Source organism: Mesoplodon bidens, assembly GCF_964165515.1.
Source record: "Mesoplodon bidens genome assembly, chromosome: 10".
Taxonomy (NCBI): Eukaryota; Metazoa; Chordata; class Mammalia; order Artiodactyla; family Ziphiidae; genus Mesoplodon; species Mesoplodon bidens.
The window spans coordinates 40,830,882-40,849,518 of record NC_138172.1 but is presented as its reverse complement, the minus strand read 5'-3'; the positions used below and the strand labels follow the sequence as shown (position 1 = coordinate 40,849,518).

The window sequence follows — 18,637 nt, the reverse complement described above, 5'->3', positions numbered from 1 at the left end:
GAGGGGTGGAGGTGTGGCTGGAGGTAGCTGAGACCCTGTGATGAGCAGTCTCAAGAGTGCTGTTGGGGAGTTTGAGCTTTGTTCTGTAGGCAGTGGGTAGTTATCGAAGGGTCTTAGAAAACCAGCTTGGACCCCAGTGTGGAGGCTGGAATGGAGGGGTGGGGCTGGAGGCAGGGAGATCTCTCAGGAGCAGTTGGCTTCTGCTGCCACAGTCCAGGTGAGATGGTTAATTGCTGGGTGTGAGCCATAGGGATGCAAAGGAAGAGCGGGGTCTGAGTGGCAACAGGGTGCAAGCAGCTTGTTGAACCTCCCCAAGGCTGACTATTTTAGGGAACACCCTGTTTTTCTTCTATTAAACTAACAGGGATGGGCTCTGCTCATCTTGCCTCTCCAATGCTGAGCACACCCCAATAGCTTTGTATAGTTTCCCCTGGACTCACCTGGGTTCTTTGAGAGCAAACCTTCCAGAAGGCTTCTCCTCCCATGTTTCCCCTGCAGTTGTGGTTGGCGGAGCCAGGCTCAGACCTACAAATGTGGGCCAAGTGGAGAGAATACCTCCTGTCCTAGCATCTTGCACTTTATTCCAGGGACCTGGTGGATGAAGCAAAGGACTATCACCTTATGCCAGAGCGCCGGCCCCACCTGCCAGCTTTCAGAACTCGGCCTCGCTGCTGCACGTCTATCGCTGGGCTCATCTATGCCGTGGGGGGCCTCAACTCAGCAGGTATCTTGCAGCTCCCCTTTGTAGAGCTCTGTCTTGGATGCCGTGGTTGAAGAAACACCAAACAACCTAGCCTGGCTCTCTGCTTCCTCCCCCTTGCGTGTCACCACCTTTATCCCTCTTGATTTTATATAATTGTTCTGCAGTTAGCGCATGTCAGATATTAATACCATTGAAGCAGAATATCAGCACAAAAGGGACCTTTAGAAACTCCAGAGGCCTGGCTCCCTTCCTTCACAATGGGGAAGTAGAGGCCCAGGGAACTTTAGCTATGTTCACACAAGTCTTTTGGCTGAGCAAGGACTAGAACTCAGGTCCTGGTTCCTGAGCCTGCACTCTTCCCCTAATATCACGTCACCTATGGGATTTACTCAGCTTTGGATAGGATATAATCAGAGACCCAATTCTGTTACCAGGCTAATCACATTCGGTCATGTGGATCTCTGGACTTAGACTGTGAGAGTGTCACCATAAGAAGGAAGATTCTCCAAATACGCATGGTCTGCACTATCAATATTTTTTACTCTTCACCTCTTACCTCCAGTGAAACCCACATGCCTTGTAGTCCATGTGTTATTGGCAGTTCTAGTATCATACAGTCAAGTTTTCAGGAAACCTCCATGGGGCACCCCCACTCCTGCCCACCCCAGGCACCACTGCAGGGCAGTAGCAGTCTAGGAGAGGGCAGTGGAGACACGTGAATCCTTGCAGCGCAGTGGCACAGGGAGTCGTCACCTCGGATGTGAAGGCCAGGCCTTTTCAGAGTCAGCCCAAGCTTGTGGGAGGTGGGGAGCTGGTGGGCAGTCCTGGGCAGTTTTGTTTTTAATTGAAAGTTAATGGGAGGGGGGTACTGGCCTCCGCTACTTGTTAACCATATGACCTGGGAAAGGTAAGTCCTCAACTAGTAAACGCTAGAGCTTAGCAGGTGCTGAGTGTCCCAAAGCAGAATAAAACAGGGAGGGAGTTATTTTATTTGATCTTAAAAAACTGATGAAAACGGTAGGGTTGGAGTTATTATTCCTTGCTTCTGTGACTACTATTTATTGAGTACTTAGTATATTCTAGAACTGTGCTAGGTGTTTTACATATTATATCATTTAATCCTCATGGGAACTCTGCTATGGAGATTATTTCACATGTGAGAACAGAAGATGGGGATACAAAGCAGCTTGCCCAGGGTCACCACTAGGAAGTGAGAGTCGCATTGGAAGCCATTTCCTGCTCTGTGTCGGGGAAATAGTGGATCCATTTGCCTTCACCTCTGCCTTTAAGCAGGTGAAGAACCTCCTTGCAACTTAAAACTGCCCTCTCCAGAAAGTAAATAAATGCCTCCTGTCTGATTCTGATTTTCCTTAAACAATTAAGTTTGAGGTTAATCATGGCTGCAGTTTCTTAGTGTGCCCTCCTGGCTTGAGTAATTCTGCGGGAAGAGCTGATAGGACGAAGTTGAACATTCCGTATAATCATTGCACAACAGCTGTGATCTAAACGAGCGGTCTCATTTGTTTTAATTTGAGTAGCAAATTTTTATGCAGGTGATTCCCTGAATGTGGTGGAAGTGTTCGACCCCATCGCCAATCGCTGGGAGAAGTGCCATCCCATGACCACAGCCCGCAGCCGTGTCGGTGTGGCCGTGGTGAACGGGCTCCTCTATGCCATCGGGGGGTATGACGGCCAGCTGCGGCTGAGCACTGTGGAGGTCTACAACCCAGAGACGGACACGTGGACCCGAGTGGGGAGCATGAATAGCAAGAGAAGGTATTCTGGGAGCCAGTCTGTATGTCCTGAGCATACACACCAGGCCTCTGGGGGACACCATGCTAGACAAGCAGGGCACATTATAAAGTAGACGCTAGCTTCAGCCTGGGGATCCCCTGCAGCCAGGCCAGCCACTGCCCGTACCTCCTAGAAGCCAGCCCCCATCTGCTTAAAAGTAAAACCCCTGCCTTGTCCTTTGAGGAACCTGGGGAGACAAGACAGGGAAGACAGGGACGTGTGGAAGTTGTATTATTATTTAAGTGCCAGGTAAGGACTAAAGGTTTGTATTATGGAAGGCGCGAGGCAGGAGAGAAGCTGGACTGGAACGTCTGGAAGATTTCAGGGAAGAGGTGAGATTAAAGTTGAAACCTGAAGAATGAGGAGAATTTAACTTTATTAGTCATAAAAGGGAATCCGAGGTGCTCCTCTTTATACTTTCTTTCCCCCAGGATCCCTGACCCACATGTGCTTTCACTACCAGGGAGTGTGTGAACCACAACAGTGCTCTTTACTTCTGGATGCCACACGTCCCCCAGGCATGAGCACCCAGCTAGTTGTGAGGTGGACCGAGTTTATGTCTCTCTCTTTTTTTAAAAAAGATATTTATTTATTTATTTATTTATTTATTTATTTATTTTTGGCTGCATTGGGTCTTCATTGCTGTGCTCAGGCTTTCTCTAGTTGCGGCCAGCCTTACTCTTCCTTGCGGTGCGCGGGCTTCTCATTGTGGTGGCTTCTCTTGTTGCAGAGCGCAGGCTCTAGGCACCCGGTCTCTAGAGCGCAGGCTCAGTAGTTGTGGCACATGGGCTGAGTTGCTCCGTGGCATGTGGGATCCTCCTGGACCAGGGCTCAAACCCATGTCCCCTGCATTGGCAGGCGGATTCTTAACCACTGTGCCACCAGGGAAGTCCCGAATTTATTTCTCTTAACGCCTTCCAGCCACTTGTCTCCTCCTGCTCACATTTCCTGAGTAAGAAAACATAGTGCCTCCATTTAGTCTTCTTAGTGCCAAAGTGACTGGCAGCATCCTTCCTTACGTCAGCCGTGTGTGGGGTATTGTCATGGTTGGACGGCAGGAGCTTTGGAGGGGAAGAGTGTAACTGGACAGGCTCTGTGTTCTCTTACCCTTGGGGTAGCCGCCCCAGATTGTGGTGTTTTGTTTGTTTGTTTGTTTGTTTGTTTTTGGCTGCGTTAGGTCTTCGTTGCTGCACGTGGGCTTTCTCTAGTTGCAGCGAGCTGGGGCTTCTCTTCGTTGCGATGCGTGGGCTTCTCATTGCGGTGGCTTCTCTTGTTGTGGAGCATGGGCTCTAGGCGCACGGGCTTCAGTAGTTGTGGCGCACGGGCTTAGTTGCTCCGTGGCATGTGGGATCTTCCGGGATCAGGGCTCAAACCCGTGTCCCCTGCATTGGCAGGCAGATTCTTAACCACTGCGCCACCAGGGAAGCCCCGAGATCGTGGTTTCAGATGACGCTCTGTTGTTTCTCTTCCAAAACTAACAGAAGATAGGTCAGCCATCCAAGGCCCCCTACCTGTTTAACCAGAACAGCTCTGCATTTATCCCTTTATGTATTGAGCTTCCTTGACATATGCCCAACTTTAGGAGGCAAAAGGTAAATGAAATTTTTTTTTGAAAGAGGCAGTTCGAAAACCACTGGACCAGTTGCCCTTTAAAGGCCTTTCTGCTTTGTAATTCTCTCGTCTGAGTGTTTGCCTTACAGACCCCTTTGTCTGGCCATGATTTGGGTTTTCTACTTGTAAGATCACATGACCACCAAAAAAAAAGATCAAGTCATTGACTGTGGTCAGGAAGAAGAGTCATGTTTCAGTGTGGAAGTCCTTTGCCACATGAAACTGTCACACAAAACTGTCACACATGGTCTGTGATACACATGGTCTATCACGTTCAGTAGTGTTTGTTTGTGGCCTTGAGCAGGGGGGAATCTGCCTTTGTACCAGTAAGATTCACCAAAGGCCAAAGTAGCTTCGTTTTTGGAAGAAAAAGTATGTATATAAGATCTACTCCTCCCGAAGCCGTAAGCTACACTCTCATGGTTCCTTCCTTCCCCGCCACCTCAGCCTCCGTGCTTCCCCTTCTTGCTCCTTGGATACTTTGCAGCTTTCTGTGACCTCGAATGACTCACTGCTCCATATATATCCCCAACGAGGAGGACCTTTTTCGCTTTGATGTCAATCAGTTGTTCTTCATTGTGTGTCTGCTCTGGGCCACTTGCTAGCTGTGATGTCGCAGGGTTTGGAGTGCTGCCTGGGAGGGGCCCTGCGGGTAGCCCTTTCCCTCACTGTGGTTAATGCCCTGTTATCAGTAGCGTGGGCCCAGCTCCATTTCGTCCCCTTTAAATTACAGGCTACCTTAAAATGTTCATAGTCACTTCTCCCCTGATGAACCACACACCCTCTGTCCTGCCAGTTGGTGACAGCCTCTTTTCTGCCGTCATTCCCTGTCCTTCTCCAGTCTTCCAGGCTGCTTGCGTGGAGCCTTCTCCCATGCCTTATCCAGTCCACACTGGTCAGCATTTCTTCCCCTTATCTCTTCACACTGTCTTTACCGTTCATTGATAGTTAATCTCACACAGTTTTGTGGCACCTATCAATTCTTCCTTACATTTTTGTTGAACTCCTAAATTGTTACTTTTGTCCACTTCTAGAAGGATAGTGACATGTCTAGTGAGTTTGTGACCTTCCCACAGTCCTCTCCCAAGGCAGGTCCTTTTCCTCTTTCAGGCTGGTTCAGGGACATCGTGTGGATCACTTTGATTTGCTGTGTACATTTGAAAGGGGGCTGTAAAGCCTGGTATAGTTTATTTTCCTATTTGTTAGGCACCCAGATTCATTTTTAATCTTCTCCAGCATCAGGTTTGAAAACAGTGAATCGGGCAGCTTGGCATTCATGTTTAATTTTTCATGAGGCTTTATGTAGAAGATTCTTAGGAGAGCTTGGCATGATGAACAGTGTGGGAATCAGACTTGTGTCATTGAAATCTAAGGCATGCCTCTCTCTGGGCAGCCCTGAGAGGATAGCCCAGACTCCCCAAGCCACAGCTACTCATCTATACAGTGGTGATGGTGATACTTCATGTCGGATGTGTGAGAGTGGAAAATAGCAAGTGTGGAGCACCTGATGTGTGTAGTAAGTACGAAACAAACAGAAGCTGTTGCCTCACCCACTGAGACAAATTAGGGGACATGCAGGGCCATGTATGTAATGAAAAGATGTCTGTCAAACTTTATAGTGAATTGCGTGGGGAAATCAAGGTAACACAACAAACGTATGTTGAGGGCTTGTTACGTACGAAGCACCACACTAAGTACTGTCAGGGTCACACTGATAGAGACCCCAGTCTTCCAGGAGGTCCCCACTTGTTAAGAGATGGCAGGTCGATTCCTGGTACCCCGTGGGCAGGAGTGTGGCTTGCTCAGTTCTCTAAACCTGGTGCGTGGTGTGCCTCATGAGGGCCTGATGAAAACGTGCTGAACGAATGGACGACTGACAGGAGCTGTGATAAAGGAGCTGCTCTGGGAGTGTGGGGTTGGGAGGGAGTAATTCTTGCTGGGGGATTCAGGATGGCTTTTGGAGGAGGAGAGAGAGGAATTTGACCTGGGCCTTAAAGGTAAATCAGACCCTGAGCACGGCAGGGTGGAAGATGAGCATATCAGGGACTGAGGAGGAGGGAGAGGAAGTAACCCCAAGAAGGGGGGCGGGAGGCAAGAGGAACCACAGGGCAGCTCCTTTCCCCTCAGTGTTACACTTTGCTTAGTCACATTCCTGGGATTTAGGTCTGTTCTAGAAAGAGGCAGTTGGGGGCTAGGTTTACTTCTCAGTGAGCGTGAGAGGTTGCCCCAAGAAGTCTGAGGCCCATCGGGATGACACCTCTGTTTCAGTGCCATGGGGACGGTCGTGCTGGACGGGCAGATCTACGTCTGTGGTGGCTATGATGGCAACTCTTCTCTGAACTCTGTGGAGACCTACTCACCTGAGACGGACAAGTAAGGACTCCAGCTCCCCTGGGGCAACTGGAGCTTGCTAAACAGAGTATGAAAAATCAGAACTGCAGTCTTTTAATCATGCTTCTCAAGGATAGGGAATATCTCACCTATTTAGCCCCTGTAGTACCTTGCATATAATAGGTATTTAATAACTTTTGGTTAAATGAATGAATGATTAAATAAATTCTAAAAACAGTCTGCTTAGATACTTGGAAACAGTTATTAATGCTCTGTACCTCTTAACTATATCAGCGCATTTTAATAGAAATGCAGGTGAAAGGGGATGAGAAATAGATGAACAGCACTTTCCAAAGTGGGTAAGATAGGATTTGGAAAAAAAAAGTTATGTTTCAAATACTCAAAGAAGCTTGGGAAACATTGATGTCTGTACCACCAGAGGCCTCATCTTCCCATAATACATATTACTATTTTAAAGACTGAAAAATTATGCGGCAGAGAAACCTCTTAACTTCATTTTATCTAACACCTGTCACCATCTGGTGGACTTATTTTGCGGAACACTCTTTGGAAAACACTGGCAAGGTTAGCCCGAGTTCTTCATTTCAGTATTTGAATCTGCTTTTACTATAACAATATAAGCACATTAGTAGAATGGATTCATCACAGTGCTTTTAAGCCAATATTCCATTCACTTAACCAACTTACTATGTATCGGGCAGCGAGCAGGATGTCTCAGCTCCTTAAGTAGCACCTAGTCTGTTGGGGCCACAGCACAAGATGATCGTCCTCCCTTGGGTGCCTATGTCTAGAGCTCTTGGGCACAGAGTGGGGAGGGCTCTCATCTTCCCCACAGCTGGTGGGGAGAGTCAGGTTGCAGAGATGTCTTCTAAGGGGAGACCCATCGTGGATAGTGGGAGACGTGCATCCCAGGTGGGGGGACAGCAGGAAGAGAGGCTTGGAGATAAGAAAGAGCTGTGTGTGGTTGAGGAGCATGTGTGGGTGGCACATGGCAGGAGGCGAAGCTGGAAAGTGGATGAGGACCAAGTGGTAAAGAACCACATTAAGGAACTTGGATTCTGCCTTAGAGGAAACAGGAGTCCTCACTAGAGGACCTGCTGTGCAGGATCGGAATGGGGATGGTCTGAAAGCCAGACCACCTGTAAGGGGACTGTTGCAGTGGTCCAGTGAGAGGCCAGAGCTAGGGCAGCAGTAGTGGGATGGGGACAAGCAGTGACTAGGAAGCAAACCAGGGGGGTCGTGGTGACCACAGAATGTTGAGGATGATGGAGAAGAGGTCATGAAAATGCTGAGATTATAAGTATAGCAACTAAGTAGCTAATGGTCCCATTATCGAGACCAGGGAGTGTGATGGAGGAGCAGATCTATCAGAGAGGTCTTGCTTGGGCAATGCTAATTTTGAGTGCCGGCAGAGGTGACCAGCTATGGGCCCGAAGCTTAAAGTGAGAGGCGGCAGCCAGAGTGAGCCCTTAGCAGAGGCGGTGTGGGAGGCGACAAGAAGTGGGGAGATCGTCCAGGGTGAGACCGAGCACAGCACAGTTCCCCTGAATCCTTCTAAGCTGTCTTGGGAGGACAGGAACACCAAATCTCATGGCTCCCCTTCTACTTTGCCTCTTTCCTGAAGGTGGACTGTGGTGACCCCGATGAGCTCCAATCGCAGTGCTGCAGGGGTTACAGTCTTTGAGGGCAGGATATACGTGTCGGGCGGCCATGACGGTTTGCAGATCTTCAATAGTGTGAGTCTGGGCTCCTCCTGGGCTAAGGGCACCTACTCTTGTTATCTTTGAGAGTTATTTTGAAAGGATATTCTTTGGAAAAAGCCTCAGCCTTGCCATTGCTAGGTAAGGTGTCATCTAGAGGCCTCAGGCCATCTGCCACATGCTCCGAAATGCCTCCAAGAATGGGAACCAGTGTGCACAAAGGAGAGAGATAGGGTGTGGCCATACCACCCACACCCCCACCCTGTTCAGTTCCCCAGCGGATGCTGCGTGAGACCCAGTGAAATTCCTGCCCAAAGTAAGCCCAGTCATATACAGAGGGTGAATTTTCAAATAGTTGCATTCTTCTGGATAATTTGTTTGAAATTGCATTTATTCTTTTAAAAAAATCTCAAGAGCCATTTACTGGTCCCTCCAAAGTCAGTCAGTGCTGTGAGGGAACACACTGCACGGATCTCAGGAGACCCTGCTCTCATCCCGGCTCTGTCACTACATAGCAGTGCATCCTGGGCAACTCCTTGATTTGTTTCCTCAGGTGTAAACAGAACTGGTCAGGTTAGGCCATCTCTCTCTCACCTGTCCCTATAAGCCCATGAGCAGGTGCGCAGCTGAGGAAACTGGGCATCGGGCAGAGCACACACTGGCAGAGCTCCTTGTCCCCAGGCCTCCCCCTGGGGCCTGATGCCAGGTGGGCCACCGGTGACCAAGCTTTGGCTTTGACTGTCCCGAACCTGCACCTCTCTCCCCACTGCAGGTGGAACACTACAACCACCACACAGCCACCTGGCACCCGGCGGCCGGCATGCTCAACAAGCGCTGCCGGCATGGAGCTGCATCCCTGGGAAGCAAGATGTTTGTGTGCGGGGGCTACGACGGCTCGGGCTTCCTCAGCATTGCTGAGGTGTACAGCTCTGTGGCGGACCAGTGGTGCCTGATAGTCCCCATGCACACACGCCGGAGCCGGGTCTCCCTGGTGGCCAGCTGTGGGCGGCTCTACGCCGTGGGGGGCTACGATGGGCAGTCGAACCTGAGCTCGGTGGAGATGTACGACCCAGACATGGACCGCTGGACGTTTATGGCCCCCATGGCATGTCACGAGGGAGGGGTCGGTGTGGGCTGCATCCCTCTCCTCACCATCTAAGGCGAAGGGTGGGATGTGGTGGGGTAGGGATCTGGTACAAACACAGTCACTTCCTTCCAGGGATAGTCCCCCTCGGAAGAGGTGGTGGACCAGAAGACAGGGTGAAATGTGAGCTCGCCAGAGGTACAGTTTTTCCAGGTGCTTAAGTCCTCCCTCCCTGTGCAGCCCTTGTGACCATCAGGCCTAGGTCATCAAGATGCACAGCGTGGGACAGAAGCCCCTCTGGGTCCCGCAGCTGGTGACACAGGACTGCTTTGCTGGTCCACATGTCCACAGGCTCCATCCAAGCCCAGCTCTCACCTGCCACAGCTCTGTGGGTCGCCCATCTGCAGAGTGTCTTCCATCTGACACTCCTTGCCTACTGCTCGGCAGCTGTGTTGTGGCCAGTTTGTGATGGGGTGGCTTCAATGGCCAAGCGTGTTGGAAACTGTGGGGTGTGGGTGGGAGAGGAGGGACACAGGCCGGGTTGTCCTCACTGCAAGGCTGCAGCCACAGCAGTGCTGGTTGCACACACGCACCTCCTCCTCCCATCCGAGTGCACCGAGAATTTTGTCTGCATTGCTGAGTAAGCAGGAAGAACAGAAGCTTTTCCTGTGTCTAATTTTGGGATTTCAGTGAGGTCTTTTTCATCTTGTTCAGGAGAAACAGAGGGAGAGGATAAAAGATACTTCAAAGAAACTGAAGGAAAGTTAAAGAAACACTTGAAAGAAACTGAAAAGAAAAATAATTTTTTAAAGTGAACATTTTTTTGCAAGAAGAAAACATAAAAGACACTAGAGGCAAATATGTGTTTAAATGGAAAACCACCCAACGTGAAAAGGGTGGTATCCGCTCCCACATTCGGATCCCAGGGTCCTAAGGCCTCGCATGGCACTCGGGGTTCCCTCTGAGCCCCTGCGTGTCCAGAATCAGTGTGCACTCGACCAGTCCTGTAGCAAGGTGCTCGTGGGGTTTGTCTTCACACCCACTATCAGAGGACTTTTTTAATCGTAGGCTTAGTGAGTTGGCTAAGTTACTGCCACTCTTCTAGGTGGGAGCTCCAACTTGTCGCTGGAGGCTCCAGATGCCCCTGTGGTTATCTCCCACTGCCACCATGGCACTCATGCAGATTCCCACCCCACTTTCATTCCTTCCTTATTTGACCAGCAGGTAACAGCAGGTCTGGCCAGATTCTCATTTGCCCATCTATCATTCTTGGGTAGTTTTCTTCATCGTGATGCTTCTGAGGTACATTGACCATTTGTACCTCTAGAACCTAACCAGAGACTTGGTCCTTCCACCAGCCACGGCTGGCGTGGTCCAGTAACCTTATCTACCCTGCCAGTCCGCTGCTCCTCCATCCACTCGCCAATTCCAGGGGTCTGGTCTCCCCTCCAGCCCTTGGCAGACTGACCAGCAAGGTGGACCTTTATATTCTAGCAAAGCTGGCTTAATGACATAAAGAACTAAAAGCCGAAAGAATCTCTTGCTGCTGCAAAGAACAGATTTTATATTTCTTCCTATGATCTTAGCTAATGACCTCTTGAAGAGACTCCATGCTCCTCCTTCCTCCTCCCTGGATGGGACCTTGATGCTGCACAGTGGGACCCCAACAGGAGGACTCTTCTCTTACCAGTGCACTGGGCAGTGGAGCTGTCCTTCAACTGCTGCTGCCAAAATTTGGTTTTCTAAAATTCTTCCAGTAGAGACTAAAAGAGGATACATTTCCAATGCAAGACTGGGTCTCAGGGTCCCAATCTCTACTTGGTTGGTCTCCTGCCCATCGCTGCCTGCCTGGGTGTCCTGGAAGCCTGTTCAGAAAGGCACAATGTGACACCTGAGACATCTCTCCTACCCTGGAACTGTGAGGTTTACCAGTGTGTGCAATCGCCATGTTTCCAGAGGGAAGTACCTTTGTTACCTGCCACTTAGGAGCTGGGCCTCTGCTAAAAGCACTTGAAAATGATGTTTTTATTTTAAAAGACTTAACAATCTGATATAGTTTAGCCTGGGCTCGTGGTAGAGCTCTGGCATTTCTCGCTCCCTGTCGGTTTGCCTGTTAAGAGGTAGACTTGGAAGGAGGGTGGGGTCTGTGTTTCCTGTTAGAGAGGAGTTATCAGTGCTTGTATTCTTATTATAAGCCCCTTTCTTTTGTGAATTTGCAACAGCACTGACAAACCTGGGTTGTGAATGTGTTAAGAATCAGCCAGTGGGCCTCACCAGGTCCTTAGGATGCTGACCCAGATTTTGCCATTGGGGTTGAGAGATCATTTTCCCATGATCTGCTGCTCTTGTGATAGCCTTCCCACATCTACTCCCACCTCCTGGTGTAGAAGTTACACTGCTCCACCTGGGGTCAGTGTTTCCAAGTAAGGTGAAGCCAGTGCCTTGATCTGGGCTCTGAGCACAAGTGAGCAAACACTAACATTTTCACACTCTCCACAGTTGGTTCCTCAGTCTGATGGTGATGACTGTTTACAGGTGGCTGGTCTGATCCTTTGGTGTTGGAGCCTTTCCAGTAAAACCATGAAAAGAAGAGATGCTACCCATAGATATTGTGAAAAGGGTATAGGGCAGATACTGTGGACAGTGAACCTTGGGGTCCAGCCCAGCTCTGAGCAGAGGACTGTGGCATTTGCTGTCCTAGGGTATTTCCCCTTAGATAACACAAGGAGCCTTCTCTTCTGGGTTTCATCCGAGAGCAAAGCCAGGATGGGAGCTGAAGTCCAACCTTTTGACTTGGCCACAGAGATGTGAGTAGGTAGGAATTCTGATTCCCCCTCCCCCCAAGTTATTGTTTCCCAGAAAAATCTTAAATTCCTTTTATTTATAGAACGCATGTCTTTTGTGTTAAGAAACCAAAGAGAAATAAAGAGTACACTCGTAATATCTTCTTGCCCTTTCCTGATTTTATTCTTTTAAATTAGAGGTAAATCATATTTTTATTGTAATTCAGTGAAAAAATATTGGACAAAGTGAAAATCTTTCTGTGAAAATAAGGAAAAAGCCCAGCAGCATGGCAAAAGTAGGCTTTGGAGAGACGTGTATTTTATAAGAATGGGTTCTGATGAAAAATATATGCAAAAGAGTTCATGAGCGTGTTGCATATTTGCTCCTGTCCGGATCACCACTTCTCTTGGATTTCCCCTTTTCTTCACTCCCTGCTATAAAACTCCTAGAGTTCCTAAGTGGAATGTGACTGCCTGTGACCGCCTGGAGCCAAAACCCCCAGCTCCTTTTTTATACCTCCAAGCCAGAGGTGCTTAGCTTTGGTGCACATAAAAGTCACTGGAAATTTTTTAAACCACAGGTTGACTTGTAGAACCCTCCCCAGAGACCAATTCCCTAGGGCTGGGGTGCAGCTCAGGCCCTTGTGCAGGCAAGTTTCCGCCATGGTTGGTATGCTTATCCCGGTGTGAGAACCGGACTCCAGTGTTTAGTTTCCTCTTTCCCAGATAGAGCCACATTCCAGATCTGCCTTCCCGAGATTGCATCCTGGTTACTGTGGTGGTGGATTTTAGGAAATTCTTCATTCACACTTTACCAAAAGTCAGCTTATGGTCAACCTCATCCAGTGGGTAATGGTTGTACTCTTGGATGACAACTTTTTTTGTGTGTGTGTGTGTGTGTGGCTGTGTTGGGTCTTCGTCGCTGCATGTGGCCTTTCTCTGGTTGTGGCAAGCGGGGGCTACTCTTCGTTGCAGTGCACGGGCTTCTCATTGCGGTGGCTTCTCTTGTTGCAGAGCATGGGCTGTAGGCGCGCGGGCTTCAGTAGTTGTGGCATGCGGGTTCAGTAGTTGTGGCTCATGGGCTCTAGAGCGCAGGCTCAGTAGTTGTGGCTCACGGGCTTATTTGCTCCGCAGCATGTGGGATCTTCCCAGACCAGGGATTGAACCCGTGTCCGCTGCATTGGCAGGCAGATTCTTATCCCCTGTGCCACCAGGGAAGCCCTGGATGGTAACTTTTTAAAAAAGTTTTTGGAAGGGTATGTCACTCCCACATACACCCCCCCAGCACGTTTCACATATAAATACTGTTGATTCTCACTTGGTCCTCTCAGTAACCTCTGTGCAATAGGTGACATAGCTCATTTTAACATAAATTTTCTCCGAAGGGCTGAGTAACTGACCTGATTCATCAACTAACTGGTAGTACCGTCAAGAATTGAGACCAGATCTTCACATTCACAGTCCAGTTCACCTGAGGAAAGAGCAGTGTCTTCGTTCTCTGGAGCAGCTGATCCATCCAGCCTCCATGCCCCGAGTGTGGAGGTCTGCTGCCCAGTACTGTGATGGCCTTCGAGAAGCAGACTGAGCAGCGAGAGAAAGAGAAGAACCCTGTTTGGATTATGGAAACAGGTACCTTTGTGTTGAAACAGAGGAAACCAGATTATCTGTGGGCTCTACTGTGGGAGAAAGGTCAAATGCCTCTAAAGTATTAACAGCCCTTTCCATGTAACCTACACCCCTTTGCTCAGAACCAAAGAGCTCATGGGTAGAGAGTGGGCCAGTGAACTTTAGCTAGACTCATCTGCTTGACTTTCCATTTCTCTGTTGTTGTTGTTCTTTGAACTACTCTGCTTTCCCAACTAGCAGCAGAGCCCACTCCTCTTCACCCCAAAGATCAACAGTACTGGTTTTTACTGCTGCTCACAATAACATAACATTACCCAATGGAAAAATGGCAAGGGAATCTCACAGTTCTTACAGAAATTATCCCAGGCTTACTGTTTCCTATTTTATCTCTAGTGATACACAAATGTTTTCCTCTAACGGAGCTCAGTTCCCTATTTAATTCTCTTTTTCCAGGTTTGTAGTTCAGGATAAAAACCCAAACTACCTAGCATGGCATAGAAGGCTGCTGTGGTCTGGCATCTCTGGTCAACCTGGTACTTCTCCTCCATGCTTGTCCCTGACTGAATCCCAGCAGGGCAGTGGCCTGTTTGCTTGTCTCACCCACTAGATGGTGAGCTCCTTAAGAATCTCCACAATTGTGTACCAACACCAGACACATGGAAGAGATACAACCATTATGTTTCTTGACGAACTTGAGGTCAGGTATAGCCAGATTCAGATTTCACCTAATCATGCTTCCTAGTTTCCCTTTGTTTTGCATCACTGTTGGTTGTTTTTTTTTTTACAATTTTATTGAGGTATAATTTACATACTTTAACATTCACTCATTGTATGTGCAGTTCAGTAGTTTGTAGTAAATGTGCAGAGCTGTGCAACCATTACCACTACCCCAGTTTATACTATTTTCATCAATCCATAAAGTTTCCTCGTGCCCCATACACAGTCCCCATTCTCACCCCCATCCTTGGGCAACCACTATTTTGCTTTCTGTTTCTATATATTTCCCTGTTCTAGATGTTTCATATAAATGGAATCATACAATATGTGGTCTTCTGTGTCTGGCTTCTATCCTTAGAATAATGTTTTTGAAATTCATTCATGTCATAGAATATATCAGTAGTTCTTTTTATTTTATTGTTCCTGAATAGTATTCCACTGTATGGATATACCACATTTTGTTTATCCATTTTTTTTTTTACCAGTTGATGAATATTTAGGTTGTTTCCAGTTTAGGGCTTTTATGAATAGTACTGCTATTATGTACAAGTTTTTGTGTGACATATATTTTCATTCCTCGAATATATTCCTAGGAGTGGAATTGCTGAGTCATACATACGGTAAGTTTATGTTTAACATTTTAAGAAACTGACAATTTGCATTTCTCTAACAACTAATGGTTTTTGAGCATCTTTTCATGTTCTTGTCAGCCATTTGTCTATCTGTAGGAAAATACCTACTGAAAACTTCCCCATTTTTAAATTGGGTCATATGTCTTATTGAGTTAAAGAATTCTTCACATATTCTTGATACCGATTCTTTATCAGATAAATGATTTGCAAATATTTTCTCCCAGTCTGTGGCTTGTCTTTTTATTTTCCTAATAGTGTCTTAATAATGTTGTAGAAGTTTTTAATTTTGATTAAGTTAGTTTTATCAGTTATTTCTTTTATTATTGTGCTTTTTGGTGTCATATCTTAAAAGCTTTTGCCCAACCCAAGGTCATGAAGAAATTCTTCTAGAAGTTTTATAATTTTAGTTCTTGTGTAGGTATATAATCCATTTGAGTTAATTTTAAAATTCATCTTTTTTTGTACGTGGATATCCATTTGTCCCAGCACATTTGTTGTAAAGGCTATCTCTTCCTCCATTGAATTGCTTTGGTACTGTTGTTGAAATCAGTTAACCATAAATATAAGTGTTAACTTCTACTTCTAGACTCTCAATTCTGTTTCATTGATCTCTATGGCTGTCCATGAGCCAATACCACACTGATTGTATGGTACTGAGTTTTCCAGCTTTAAAGTAAGTCTTAAAATTAGATAATGTAAGTTCTCCAACTTTGTTCTTTTTAAAAATTCTGTTGAATATTTTAGGTACTTTGCATTCCCATATAGCTTTTATAGGTCAGCTTGTCAATTTCTACAAAAAGTTTTCTGGGTTTTTAATAGATATTGTCTTGAATTTATAGTTCATTTGGGGAGAATTACCATACTGACAATACAAAGTCTTCCAATCCATGAACATGGAATGTCATTTGTTTAGATCTTCCTCTATTTCTCTTAGCAATATCTTGCCATTTTTGTTGTATGAGTGTTGCACTTCCTTCTGTTAAATTGATCCTAAGTATTTTTGTTTTTATGCTGTTGTGGATGGAAGTGCTTGCTTAATTTTAATTTGGGGGTTTTTTGGGGGCTAGTATATAGAAATACTGTTGTTTTTTTGTATATTGATCTTATATTCTGTGACTTTGCTAAACTTAGCTATTAGTTTTTCTTTTCTTTTTTTTTTTGGCTGCACCACGTGGCTTGAGGGATGTTCCCCAACCAGGGATTGAACCCGGGCCATAGCAGTGAAACTGCCAAAACCTAACCACTAGACTCCCAGGGAACTCCCTATTAGATTTTATCTTTTAAAAACAAAAATTGGGGCTTCCCTGGTGGCACAGTGGTTGAGAGTCCGCCTGCCGATGCAGGGAACACGGGTTTGTGCCCCGGTCCGGGAAGATCCCACATGCCATGGAGCGGCTGGGCCGGTGAGCCATGGCCTCTGAGCCTGCGCATCCAGAGCCTGTGCTCCGCAATGGGAGAGGCCACAGCAGTGAGAGGCCCGCGTACCGCAAAAAAAAAAAAAAAAAATGTATATGTGTATTCCTTGGGATTTTCTACATGCATGATATGTCATCTGTGAATGAAGACAGTTTAACTTTTTTTCTTTCCAATCTAGAAGCCTTTAATTTTTTCCTGCTGTGTTGCACTGGCTAGAATCTCCAGTACAGGGAGTTCCTTGGTGACCTAGTGGTTAGGACTTGCCATGGCCCAGGTTCAATCCCTGGTTGCGGAACTGAGATCCTGAAAGCTGCACGGCCTGGGCAAAAAAAAAAGAACCTCCAGTACACTGTTGTGTAGAAGTTGCACAAGTGGACATTCTTGCCTTGTTCTCAGTCTGAGGGAGGAAAACATTAAACATTTAGTCCTTCACCATTAAATATGTTAAGCTGTGGATTTTTTATCAATGTCTTTTTTCAAGTTGAAGAAGTTTTTTTGGGGTTTTTTGGGGTTTTTTTTTTTTTTGCGGTACGCAGGCCTCTCACTGTTGCGGCCTCTCCCGTTGCCGAGCACAGGCTCCGGACGCGCAGGCCCAGCGGCCATGGTTCACGGGCCAGGCCACTCTGCGGCACGTGGGATCTTCCTGGACCGGGGCACGAACCCACGTCCCCTGCATCGGCAGGCGGACTCTCAACCACTGCGCCACCAGGGAAGCCCTGAAGAAGTTTTTTTCATGAATGGGTGTTAGGTTTTATCAAATGCTTTTCCTGCACCTATTGAGATCATCATGTGGTTTTTGTCCTTTAAGCTGTTAATATGTATATAATATTAATTGATTTTCAAGATGTTGACCTAACATTGGATTCCTGGGATAAATCTCACTTAGTAATGGTGTGTAATCCTTTTTACGTTGCTGGGTGGTTTGCTGATTTTTTAAGAGTAGTTTTTACATCTGTGTTCACTAGAGAGCTATTTTCTGTAGTTCTCTTTTCTTGTGATGGCTTTGGCCTTTGATACTGGCCTTATAGAATGAGTGAAGTGTTTCCTACTTATTTCTCTAAGAGTTTGTGAAGAATTAGTATTATTTTTTAAAATATTTGATACAATTCACCAGTGAAGCCATCTGGGCCTGTTATTAGAAGGATGATTTTTAATTTCTAATTCAATTTTTTCACTTGCCTGGGGGCCTCCTGAAGGTGGGTACCCACTTCTCTTAGAAGGTTGGATTCTTGTGGTTAGGGCTATTCTTGCACCATTAACAGAGATTGATATTACCAGAGTGGGCCTGGTCTGTGCCCTTACAAGCCCCTCACTTTCCCTCTCTCCCTTGTCTGGAGATGCTCACCTCTTCTTGTCTCAGAGATCATGATCATCTCTTCTCTCCACTTTGGTACTGCCCACTTCCACCTCTTTCTAACTTCCAAATATAAAGAGGCCTCGGAGCTCAGAGTGAGCTCTCCCTAGCTGATACTGCCCTTTCCCATATGTGAGGAAGGCATCTGGAGTCTTATCTCTGGGCCAGCACAGATTCACATATGCACTTGGATATGTCCCAGTATGACCATGTCCAAAGTGGAACCTCAAACCTGGTCAGCCCTTAGTTTTCCCCATCCTCATAGTGTATCTCTCATCTTCCCAGTGGTTTAGTCAGGAACCCAGTGCTGGGTTTTAGAGGGGGGAAGGGATGAAAGTTATTCATCATCATCATCTCCATCAGCTAAGCCATGACCTAGTTCTGTTGACTCTATTTCCAATCCAATTCTATCCTCTGCTTCCATCCTAGTCCACACTGTCAGCATATCCCTTAGAACCTGGATCACTACAGTGGCCTCCTAAGTGGTGTCCCTGCTTCCACCCTTGTGCCCCCACTTCCACCCTTGTGCACTCTGCAGTCTATAGGCAGCAGAGCAGCCAGAGTGAAATTGTAAAGTTATAAACCAAAGTTGTGTCACTCTCCTGTTCATACCCCTCCAGTGGCTCTCCAGGGCTTCAGGGCCTGTTCTCTTCTTGGGATGGTTTGGGGAGAAGTTCAGACACAGTTGCCTTAGCAGATAAGATGTGTGGCCCCCTCCATCCCAAACAGAGCTCTCCTTGGTTCTTTTTTTTTTTAAATTTATTTGTTTTTGACTGCATTGGGTCTTTGTTGCTGTGCGCGGGCTTTCTCTAGTTGCGGCAAGTGGGGGCTTCTCTTGTTGTGGAGCACGGGCTCTAGGTGCGCG

General features: G+C 47.0%; 1 protein-coding gene across 4 annotated transcripts in view; it reads left to right on the top strand.

Annotated features, from left to right (window-relative positions):
- The window catches only part of KLHL18 (kelch like family member 18), a 54,639-nt gene extending 42,466 nt beyond the window's left edge, over positions 1–12,173 (top strand). For 3 of the 4 annotated variants that reach the window (XM_081247508.1, XM_081247506.1, XM_081247507.1), the window contains exons 6-10: positions 588–724; positions 2,242–2,479; positions 6,377–6,481; positions 8,085–8,196; positions 8,933–12,173. In XM_081247508.1, the coding sequence (XP_081103634.1) occupies positions 588–724; positions 2,242–2,479; positions 6,377–6,481; positions 8,085–8,196; positions 8,933–9,319 (979 nt within the window). In that variant the 3' untranslated portion in view covers positions 9,320–12,173. The remainder of the gene's footprint in view (positions 1–587; positions 725–2,241; positions 2,480–6,376; positions 6,482–8,084; positions 8,197–8,932) is intronic. The other variant, XM_081247505.1, reaches the window with a different exon arrangement.
- The last annotated feature ends 6,464 nt before the right edge of the window (positions 12,174–18,637 follow it).